At 42.0% G+C, this 12,593-nt stretch overlaps 1 protein-coding gene across 1 annotated transcript in view; it reads left to right on the plus strand.

Moving 5' to 3' along the window:
* Nucleotides 1–12,593, plus strand: part of MLXIPL (MLX interacting protein like) — an 82,621-nt gene that overhangs the window by 14,683 nt on the left and 55,345 nt on the right. Inside the window, exon 2 of the mRNA XM_063449546.1 lies at nt 12,309–12,415. Coding sequence (XP_063305616.1) covers nt 12,309–12,415 — 107 coding nt within the window. The remainder of the gene's footprint in view (nt 1–12,308; nt 12,416–12,593) is intronic.

The following is a 12,593-nucleotide window of genomic DNA, read 5'->3' on the forward strand; positions in this document are numbered from 1 at the left end:
CGCCGGAGGAAACAAGAAGCACAAGCGCATCGTACACCTCGAATGAGGAAGAGGATTCTCGACCCACACGACGGGCCGCCGCAGTGTACTTACCAAACGACTCTGACTCAGATGACTCGCCATCCACGAAAGGCGACATCAAAAGGCTACTAGTGGATCTGCGGGAGGTATGGAAATCCGACCTGGCCGGTGTGCAACGGGAGATAACCAGCATACAGACGCGCCTAGGCGCAGTAGAAACGGGAGAACAACACAGAGACTCCTTACTCACGGAGACAAGAACAAAGATGGAGACGCTATCACACAAAATTCAAAGCCTTACACGTACGGTCACCTCCATTGAAACACGCCACCGAAGAAGGAATGTGCGCATCCGGGGAGCCCCAGAAGAAGTAGGCCCGGAAGCCTTACTTGAGTTCACAAATGAAGTCACGGAGACCATGGGGGCAAAGAGAGACGGAGAGGCACGGCCGATAACGGCAGCCTTTAGAATCCACAAGGCACCGACCGCCCCAGCGGATGCCCCTAGAGACATTATTGCCATCACCCGAGATGTATCCGTTAAGGTGACACTTATGGCCCACTCCAGAAAATCGCCCACCACCATCATCAAGAACCACAACATCAGAGTCTTCGATGACCTCCCATTTACCACCCTGATGGAGAGAAGAAAGCTCACACCTATAACCAGCCAACTAAGAGCGCAGGGTATCTGATACCGCTGGGGGACAATGGGCACATTGGTGGTAACCCTCAAAGACACTGTCCTCTCCCTGACAGCAGAGGATGATCCCACAAAATTCCTACAAGACCTGCAGCGACTACAGGCACTGTCCTCTGAGATGGAGAAAAGGGAAACCCTGGGCGCGACCGGAGGAGAGGCAGTACAGGGGAACAGTACCGGAGCGGAGAAGAAGCGGGGTAAACCGCGATAGCAATAACCCCATTACAACGATCGGAACGAGAGAGAACACCGCACGAGATCCCTATGGACTTAAAAACCACAACTTAAGTGTTTGCTAACGTTCATTTTCATTTTTAATTTGTTTTCTGTTGCTTGTTTAACGTTTCCCAATGGCCTTTAAACCACATCCTGCTCCCTTGCAACGACTACACACTAACAAGCTATCAGACAAGCCATAACCAGGCCCGCCGACGACATACCGCGCATAAATACATCCGCGCTGAGACGGCAGGCATTTAGGCACAGGAAACCCCGTAGTGACTCGGGGAGGGGAACGGACGGAAAGGAGTCCTTACTAAGCCGACGTAGCGGCCCCCACCACCACGCGCAAGACACACACAACAAACAACCCAAACACCAATACCCACGTTAATCTAGAAAAGACAGCCACACAACCTTCATACAACTAAACCCACCATGAGCAGAACAACGCCGACGAAACCTAGGACGCACACAGGGGAATTCACCCCAGACGGATCAAGGTCCTGACACATAGGGACAACTGACTGAGAGGCCCCCCTCCACAGATGACATGTAAATCTAGCCGTATACCTTGTATGCTAACGTTTTACTTAAAGTTGAACATGTATAACAATCTTGTACAATGCCACATCTATGGTGCTTTCAAGTAGCCGGTCACTGCTATCGTGGCATTACCAGCACATATGTATTATTCCTCATGCAAACAAACTAAAAATAAAGAATTAAAAAAAAAAAAAAAAAATATAGAAGGGGGTGCCATTTTCAGCAACCCAAAAATTATCTCCCCTCCCCTTGGGGTTTATTATAATTATAGGTTGAATGTCACTAATTACACCCATTTATTAATTGTACACACAATGGGGGGCTCTAGGATGCCCTGCACTTATTTTAATGTAATCGCCCCACTTTCTTGGCACAGGTGGAGGCGGGTGGGTGGACAGGGATCTGCTCACCGCACGCTCTTTAATTTGATGCCCCCACCCAATGCCAGTGAGTGGGTGCAAGGGCAAGACCTGAACCAACATACAGCTCATCGCTCAGTAATTAAATCTTACTACCGGTGAGTGCCAGGTATAGAAAGATTTAACCCCCGCACAAAACAAAAACACAAACCAGTATGTGTCATTACTGCATATTAACCATACTGGTGTGTCATTAAGGGGTTAATGTTATAGTGACGGTGGAGAGGAGAAAAGTTTTTGACTCCCCCTGGAATAGCCGCCTAAGGCAAATGCCTTGTTAGCCTCGTGGAAGAGACAGCCCTGCACGCGTGTCTAATGCCACTCAGTTATACAGTATTAGAGACACTGTGCACCATAATATAAATATTAGGCTGTTAAATGACATTTTAAAGGAACACAAACATTTATTCTTAAAACTATAGTGCTGGAGTACAGCATTAGGTCCCCCGTCCCCTTCAGATTGGAGATAAAATATAGTTTGCTTACCTTTTCTCCATCACCACGCTAGTGTCACTGCGGCTGGCCCCGCTTCCATGGCTGAGGTCATCAATTCAGTGCTTACCCATAGGAAAATGCCACATTGCTCCAATCAGCATCTCCTGACATAGAAAGCACCTCAAATATACTCTAACATCTTTGGAAAATAATATTGCTTGGTAAATAAGTGACTGCCGCTAGAGATGTTACTAGGCAGCAATGTAAACACTAGCTTTTCTCTATAATGCAGTGTCTTCCTTGCCCAGCCTGCAAGGACAGGCTTTAGACACCAGAACAAATACATTAAGCTGTAGTGGTTTTGATTACTATAGTGTCCCTTTAAGAAGCAATGGACCAAATAAAAATAAAAATAGTGTGTTTTTTAAAATAGCATTGTTGTTCATCTCCATGTTTTAACTATTCTGTGACTTTTATGTTCCTGATCACAGGCTAAAGTTCAAACATGAGTTGTAGCAGGCATGTCGTTGATAGAAAGAGCGCACAATAAATGCAGTCCCTTATTTACTAAGCAGTAAAATTCTCCAAAGAAATTAGAGTATCTGAGCTTCAGATTAAAGCACCTGTATTACCAAAAGTAAGTGGCGCAAGCCATTCCGTCTCTTTCACATATTGTTATACTTTGCTCTTCAAGTGGGCATTATTTACAGGTCGCTTGGATTGGTTTGTGAAGCGGTTCTGTGCTGGTCAATAAAAGGGCTCAGGTGGGAATTCCAATTTACTGTTTATACTGGGTTCGTACTGGGTTGATTAAGTGATTTGCTTTTGGCTAGAAAGAGTGAACTGGAGACAATCAGGATTACTAAATCAGTGCAGAGTGCTCGTGACAATACTGTCACTTGGTCAAAAATGCACAGATGTATTTGTTCCCAGCTGTTTCCAGTAAAAGAATGTAGAAAATTAAGTTTGATACCAAATAGTGTTTAGCGTTCTTAAAATATTATGCATTTCATTATCTTAAAAATGTTCTCAATGGTCCTCAAATGTTTAATTTCCATCACAAAGATGGAGTTCCAACTTTTTAAGGTTGGACAACTTCAGTTCCTTATTCAGGTGTCACAGGGCCCTCTGTAAATGTCAGGAGTGGGTTAGACATGTGCACCAGTGAAATTTTCGTTTTGTACGAATGATTTCCATCGAAATAAAAATGTAATTAGTCAATCTCAAATTTAATCCGCCACCATTAGTTTTCGAACAAATTTCTTTAAAAAACTATTTGTTTTTTCGTCCATTATGGCGAAAACAGCACTGCGCAAGGAGGGAGTCAATGGAGCTACCATCTGCTCTACCTCTAAGGCTCGCTACCTAGGTGTTCTCTTTGACTCCGACCTCTCCTTTACCCCTCATGTCCAATCATTTACCAAATCCTGTCGCTTCCATCTCAAAAACATTGTGCGCATCTGTTTAACACCTCATACAGCAAAGGTGCTTGTCCATGCTGCTGTCTTCTCTCGCCTTGACTACTGTAATCCGCTTCTCAGTGGTTTTACGTGTTTTCAACTTGCCCCGTTAGTCTATAATGAATGCGGCGGCGAGGCTCATCTTCCTGTTCGCCCACGCCTCCCCCCTTTGTCAGCCCCTCCATTGGCTTCCCGTAAGATATCGGCTCAATTTAATATCCTGACACTTGCTTACAAATCTCTACACATACTTATCCTCACTAATACACAAATATATCCTGTCTAGTCCCCTACGCTCAGCCGGAGACCTACGTCTAACCTCTGTTTGTACTGCTACCTCCAATGCTCACCTTAAAGACTTCTCTAGGGCTGCACCGTTCCTATGGAACGCCCTTCCCCTCTCTGTTAGACCCTCACCCAGTCTCCACTCCTTCAAAAATATTTGAAAACGTACTTCCTTAGGAAAACATATCAATTAAACTGGGAACAGCTTTCCCTCCACGAACCCTGATTCCTCTCCTGAAACTGTCATCAAAACACTAAGCCTTTAATGAATACTATCTTAGCAACCTATTTTTCTAAATGGCAAATGGTAAGATACCTGACAAGCAGGATCTAGATGTGTCCACAGAATCTTTAGGTAGGGGATAACCCTTAAATATATAATAACAAAGTAGACAGGTGGTGGTCAAAAGGCCCAAGTAGGCACATGAACACCGGTAAAGATTCTGTGAGTCTACCCTTGATGAACAGAAAAATAAAAAACACCTTTATTGTAGGGTATAAATTCCCCAAAAAGATAAAGGAAACTTATAACTAATAACCACATCTATTGAAATAAGGGGGAGATGGTGCTATATCAATATGAGATAGGAGTGGATAATACGGTAGTTCGTAATAACATCATCAGATCCTTAGAGTATAGTTATGATCTGCATGAGGGGTGACTGATGCATACTGATCATGGTCTAAGGATCTTGTATAGAGCAGTGGTAAATGTTATCCCCTGTACAAAGAGCCCTTGCTTCATCTGTGATAGGTGAGGGAATTAATACATTTGGAATACTTCAGCGTTGACACCAGAGTGTCAACTGTACTCGATGACTCCCAAGGTCCTATCTGTAAGCAATAGGTTTTCTAGCGGGGGAATATCCAACCCATATATTCTCAGGGGAGTGAACGCTGTAGACTTGCTGATTATCGGCTATCTAGAACTTACTTGTCAGACAGTATATGACCGTTACGACAGATAAGTAGATAAAGCCTAAAAGAAAGTCTAACACACTTCCCCTAACGGTAAGACTGATAGTGAGTCGCTTAATATGGTAGGATTTGAGGTTACCGCTGTATGGACACCTCGGCCGTAGCTAGACGGTCCGTTTCGTGCCCTCTGGATCCTCTCAGGGATAAGCGTAGAGCAGACAGTACTCTTATTCAGTAGGCTCTAAGCTGGACAGTGTCGGTGGGCTGCGGTACACTGTAATAAACAGATAGACGCTGCAGGACAGATATGGAATCTATTAGTCGTACTATTCATCAAATGTACATCATATTGAGGAATCTGTAACTTAGTCTCTACAGCCTGTGTCTATACCGCTGAACCCTAAGGTTACTACTGCTCACACTGTTGCAAAATAAGCTAAATACAGAGTATAATGCTGGACTAACTGCTGGAACTGAGAGTAAAGGAATGAACTGACTGTTAGAACTGCCGGAAACTCCAACCTAATAGAAACATGAACTTTTCTGTAGACCTCCTATATATCTCAAGAATCTCCCCCCACCTAGTGAACACTCAAAGTGCTAGTGAAAAAATAATAAAAGCATAACCTAACGCACGTTTCGGCGCTATGCAAGCGCCTTTCTCAAAGGTAAGTATGACACTGACACGGGTGCTTCTTTTATATTCTGTTACCTTAGGTTGATATCCAATCCCCAAGCGCCTCTCGTTCACGCCTCGCGCGCCAAAATCCTGGATGGGCGGACACCACCATTTGGTGCCGCCCCTCCACGTCATTTCGGGGGCGTGTTTCAAAAAATGAGTGTGTGTATGAAACATACTCATATCCAGATGCTGTGCGCTACGGTGATTGTTGGAGCTTATTGACATGTATCATCCATGATCAGAGGACGGATTGTTTGTATCTCCGAAATCTTAAAACACCGCAATGTACTGTTTATATAGGGCATCGTAACGGCCCTGTGTTAAACTGACTACGGGATGGAAGTTGTTTTTAACCATTTATGGGGATATCATAGCCCCTAAATAGTGCTGAAACGGAGAGAGAAGGGAAAGGATTAATATAGAGTCAACAAAAAGATGTATGTTCCCTTATTCGATCCTTGCCTAATGATCCAATTAATGGATCAGTACGCCGTCTTTATCATGTCTTAGTCATTCATAAGCTGTCCAGTACATATATCCTTAGTGGTGAACTAAAGAGCTAGTGTCATTATAAAGTGTCATATAGGATGTTAGCATTATGTAGACGTTATATCCTTGTTACATTTATGGTGTTAGTTTAGAAAATTGCGTTCCGGGTAAACGAACTCTTATATATATACATATTTACATATATTACATTAGTACAGTTATGGGGTTCCTTAACCAATGAAGGGGGTAAATGTGAACCCCTCATTGAGTCCTTTCGGTGATAGGGTGTCTAGTTTGTGGATCCAGTAGCATTCCCTTCTTTTAAGGGTCTGGTCTAGGTCTCCACCTCTCTTCCCCATCTGGATCTTTTCAATGCCCGCAAATTTAATGCAGCGAGGCGTATCGCTGTGTTGGGACCTAATGTGTCTTGCGACTGGTGTATCTCTGTGTGATGTCACTGAGTGGACATGTTCCATTATTCGTTTTTTAAAAGGACGTATGGTTTTTCCAACATACTTTATGCCGCATTTACACGTCAAAAGGTATACCATGCCGGAAGTGTTGCAGTTGAAAAACTGCTTTATGGGGATTGTAGTGGTATCTGCAGAGTCTGTAATTGTTTTAGACCCTTTAGCAATAAAGGTGCATGCTACACATCTCCCGCACTGGTATGTACCCTGCACCGTGATCCAGTTTCTTGATGCCTTTTTAGACATAGATAAGTGACTGGGTACTAGTATATCTTTTATATTCCTCCCTCTTCTGGCTGTGACCGATACCCTGGGGGAGATGGTATCCTTTAGATGAGGGTCCTGTGTCAGTAATGGCCAGAATCGGTTTAGAATTCTTTTTGCTTCCTCCCAGCCTGCGTCGTAGTTGGCTATGCATCTGATTTGTTTGTCCATGTCTGGTTTAGCATTTTGCAAAAGGGTCTCCCGGTCACTGTCAAGTGCTCTTTGGTATGCTTGTTTCAGGCATCTGATTGGGTATCCTCTTTCTCTAAACCTTTGTCTCAATTCTTTAGCTTTTATCTTGAAATCCTCAGTTGATGAGCAATTTCTTCTTAGCCGCAGATATTGCCCAACTGGGATACCCCTCTTGAGGGGGACGGGGTGATAGCTTTCCCATCTCAACATATTGTTAGTTGATGTGGACTTACGGAAGAGGGTAGTCTTAATCTCAAGGGTTTCTGTTATGGTGAGAGTGCAATCTAGGAAGTTGAGTGTTTGGTTTCCAAATTCCATGGTGAATTTCAAATTTAAATTATTCACATTCAGGGATGTTACAAACTCCTCAAAAACTTCTCTGGTGCCTGTCCATACCACTAAAATATCATCTATGTACCGTTTCCATACATAGATGAAATCTGTGTATCGTGAATTGTTTTCGGAGAATACCAACTTGCTTTCCCACCACCCCAGGTGCAGGTTGGCATAAGCTGGGGCACAAGATGTCCCCATAGCAGTCCCCTGCACCTGGTGGTAGTATTTATTCTTAAATAGAAAGAAGTTGTGGGTGAGGATGAAGCGTAAAAGCTTCAGCACGAACTTTGTGTGAGTATCATGTTCTGGGCCTCTTTTTTCCAGAAAGTGGCCAACATGCTCCAGCCCACTTGTATGGGGGATAGACGAGTACAAAGCTTCAACATCTAAGCTACAGAGTACTGATCCTTTAGGTACCTTTAATGACTTCAGGCACCTCAATGTGTCTTTTGTATCTTTTAGGTATGAAGGTAGATTTTCCACATACGGGCGTAATATCTTGTCCACATAAATGCTTCCCTTGCTAGTAAAGTTGTTGGACCCTGAGACTATGGGTCTAGCTGTAAGTGTCTCATACTGTTTGTGGATTTTTGGGAGGCCATAAAATGTGGAAATGGTCGGGTATTTTATGAAGATACTGCCATATTCCTCTTTGGTCAAGATGCCGTCATCATATGCTTGGTCTAGGAGTATTTTGTACTCCTTTTGGTATTTGATTGTTGGATCATTGGTAAGTATACTATAGGTCTTATCATCCAGGAGCATGTTCTCCATTGTTTGTATGTAGTGTGCTCTGTTCATTATCACAATGTTGCCCCCTTTATCCGCAGGTTTAATGATGATACCGTCATTGTCTTTTAGGCTGCAGAGTGCCTTCCATTCTGCTTTGGATAAATTGCCCTTAGGTTTCATGGTGAGCATATCGGTATTGATCATTTTTATCATGTTTGTGGTGGATTCCACAAACATGTCGATGTTCTTAAACTCTCTTAGGTTAGGGGTGAATTTGCTCTTCGGTCGCAGGTTTGTGTATGGAGTAGCTATCGCCGTATTGTCACTATCCTCTAACAGGGTCACTAATTCCTGTAGGCATTGATATTCTCTTGGGTTGAATCCCAATTCTTTGGCCTTTTTTTCATCTTTTATTTTAAAGAATTTATGTAGAGCCAGTCTTCTGCCAAACAGGTTAATATCTTTGATCCATTCAAAATGGTTGAATGGTTGAATGGGGGAATTGGGACAAAGGATAGTCCTTTCATCAAGACCCCTGTTTGAGTGACGGTCAGTATGGTATCTGATAAGTTGACTACTCGCATATCTTTATTCAATACCTCCTGCGTGCCCTGCCTCTGTTCCTGGTTTGTCTGTTGTTCTGTGTTTCCCCTTCTCGAGGGGGCTGCCCTAAAAAAGTCACTCCCTTTTTTAATATTCCTTTATTGCCCTGTTGATTCCGATTATTACTGGTGGTGGGTGTTTGTTCGCTATCTGTGTCTGACGTCTCATATTCAGATGTCTCATAGTGATCTGAGTCCATCCTCATTGTTTTTTTAAAACGTCTATACACGTTACCCTTTCTATAATCGTCGTTGTCCCTTACGTATTTACCGTGTTTGCGACTTTTGACATTATTTTGATATTTGTTAAAGTTTTGTTGTAATTTCTGTTCTTGTGTAGCAAAAGAGGGGTCGTCTTTATAGCTTTGTATGTCCTCAATTGCTGTCTTAACTTTCTCATTCACGGTTTTTAGCCTCTCTGCTTCAAATCTTTGCAGGATATCCATGAATTTTTTGGAGCAAGTATCAGCTGCTTCCTCCCATTCTTTTTGCAATGCTGGGTCATTCATTTCAACATTAGGTGTAGTCTGGACCCTTAGCCCCCTCGGTTCACCACTCTTTAGTTCACCACTAAGGATATATGTACTGGACAGCTTATGAATGACTAAGACATGATAAAGACGGCGTACTGATCCATTAATTGGATCATTAGGCAAGGATCGAATAAGGGAACATACATCTTTTTGTTGACTCTATATTAATCCTTTCCCTTCTCTCTCCGTTTCAGCACTATTTAGGGGCTATGATATCCCCATAAATGGTTAAAAACAACTTCCATCCCGTAGTCAGTTTAACACAGGGCCGTTACGATGCCCTATATAAACAGTACATTGCGGTGTTTTAAGATTTCGGAGATACAAACAATCCGTCCTCTGATCATGGATGATACATGTCAATAAGCTCCAACAATCACCGTAGCGCACAGCATCTGGATATGAGTATGTTTCATACACACACTCATTTTTTGAAACACGCCCCCGAAATGACGTGGAGGGGCGGCACCAAATGGTGGTGTCCGCCCATCCAGGATTTTGGCGCGCGAGGCGTGAACGAGAGGCGCTTGGGGATTGGATATCAACCTAAGGTAACAGAATATAAAAGAAGCACCCGTGTCAGTGTCATACTTACCTTTGAGAAAGGCGCTTGCATAGCGCCGAAACGTGCGTTAGGTTATGCTTTTATTATTTTTTCACTAGCACTTTGAGTGTTCACTAGGTGGGGGGAGATTCTTGAGATATATAGGAGGTCTACAGAAAAGTTCATGTTTCTATTAGGTTGGAGTTTCCGGCAGTTCTAACAGTCAGTTCATTCCTTTACTCTCAGTTCCAGCAGTTAGTCCAGCATTATACTCTGTATTTAGCTTATTTTGCAACAGTGTGAGCAGTAGTAACCTTAGGGTTCAGCGGTATAGACACAGGCTGTAGAGACTAAGTTACAGATTCCTCAATATGATGTACATTTGATGAATAGTACGACTAATAGATTCCATATCTGTCCTGCAGCGTCTATCTGTTTATTACAGTGTACCGCAGCCCACCGACACTGTCCAGCTTAGAGCCTACTGAATAAGAGTACTGTCTGCTCTACGCTTATCCCTGAGAGGATCCAGAGGGCACGAAACGGACCGTCTAGCTACGGCCGAGGTGTCCATACAGCGGTAACCTCAAATCCTACCATATTAAGCGACTCACTATCAGTCTTACCGTTAGGGGAAGTGTGTTAGACTTTCTTTTAGGCTTTATCTACTTATCTGTCGTAACGGTCATATACTGTCTGACAAGTAAGTTCTAGATAGCCGATAATCAGCAAGTCTACAGCGTTCACTCCCCTGAGAATATATGGGTTGGATATTCCCCCGCTAGAAAACCTATTGCTTACAGATAGGACCTTGGGAGTCATCGAGTACAGTTGACACTCTGGTGTCAACGCTGAAGTATTCCAAATGTATTAATTCCCTCACCTATCACAGATGAAGCAAGGGCTCTTTGTACAGGGGATAACATTTACCACTGCTCTATACAAGATCCTTAGACCATGATCAGTATGCATCAGTCACCCCTCATGCAGATCATAACTATACTCTAAGGATCTGATGATGTTATTACGAACTACCGTATTATCCACTCCTATCTCATATTGATATAGCACCATCTCCCCCTTATTTCAATAGATGTGGTTATTAGTTATAAGTTTCCTTTATCTTTTTGGGGAATTTATACCCTACAATAAAGGTGTTTTTTATTTTTCTGTTCATCAAGGGTAGACTCACAGAATCTTTACCGGTGTTCATGTGCCTACTTGGGCCTTTTGACCACCACCTGTCTACTTTGTTATTAACCTATTTTTCTACCCTACCCTTACCTTTTGTGTCACTATACCCCACTCCCTCTAGCATGTAAGCTCATTGAACAGGGCCCACAATCCCTCTGTTCCTGTGCGTCAAACTTGTCTGGTTACAAATACGTGTCTGTTAGTCCACCCATTGTACAGCGCTACGGAACTTGTTGGCGCTTCTTAATAATAATAATATAGGCTTAAAGGGTTATACATTCCAGCAACAACATTGAGACAAGTAGCCTTATTGCAGGCACTTATGAAATAAAGGTGTAATTTTTAAAATGCATCGTATCTGTATTTCTCTGATTAACTGGTTTTAACTTTTTACTTGCACTAAAACTGTAGGACTTCCAAAAATTTGACTATGTTGTCTTTAGAATTATTCAAACTGCATTTACTAGCCTGCGGACAAGGGGACAGATGTTTGGTTGTTTGATACTCAGTGAACCTTCCAAAAGTCAATATTAACATAGGGAAAATACAACAAACAGAGAAAGATGCACAGATATCCCCCTATTTATTAGCTAGTAGTTGTGTGTACCCGATGGATAGTTGGGCAACAAGCACTTTTTCAAACGCCCTCATTAATTAATAACCCCTATCACTCTCAGCCCCAACAATAAATATTGAACTGAAAAGAGTCAGGAATTCCACAGTGCAGCTATGAGAATATAAACTGATAACTTGTATTAGTTTTTATTAACTTATGAATGCATCTGACAGACAGTAGCATATTCAATGTTAATGTCCTTTATTTGGTAACTTTAATTGCCAATAAGCTTTTACTTTAATTATATTTATTGCTGTATGGAGTTGTGATGAAATGAGAAAACCGAATTTACTTAATTTGGGGTAAAACACTGATCTAATAAGATGTTAAATACTACATTTAATATTTGGATATTTTGGAATATCTTTTGCAAAATCATACCTCCATATTTTTTTTTTTTTACTTAATTTAAGACTAATAATTTTTTTTATTTTTTTTTATTACTTACTTTATTTTACTTTATTTTAAGAAAAGGGCAAAGTTTTTGGCAAGTTGCCAAAATAACAGAATATTGAATTGTATATCGTGTTATTTCATTTATAATGCATTCCTTACTTATGTGCATCATTTCAGTCTTTAGGTTTTTTGCCTATCTTATCATTTTTGTGATACATGTCTTTTCTGACGCTTAATATGCATGTTTTGTAGTGGAAAGCTGGTCTCACCAAAATGGAAGAATTTTAAAGGACTAAGGCTAATGTGGACTGACAAGATCCGCCTGAACAATGCAATTTGGAGAGCTTGGTACATACAGTGTAAGTAAAACACAGGTACATCACTACATCACTACAGAATAACTCCCAACTTTGCAGGAGCAATTTACGCGATGCAGTGTGGTTTCAAAGGGATTTGTAAGCCCCTGAATGCCCTGGGTAGAGGTATTTGTAATTTAACCTCTATGGAAACATATACTATGTGCAATGTATAAGTTAG

Source organism: Pelobates fuscus, chromosome 1, assembly GCF_036172605.1.
Source record: "Pelobates fuscus isolate aPelFus1 chromosome 1, aPelFus1.pri, whole genome shotgun sequence".
Classification (NCBI taxonomy): domain Eukaryota; kingdom Metazoa; phylum Chordata; class Amphibia; order Anura; family Pelobatidae; genus Pelobates; species Pelobates fuscus.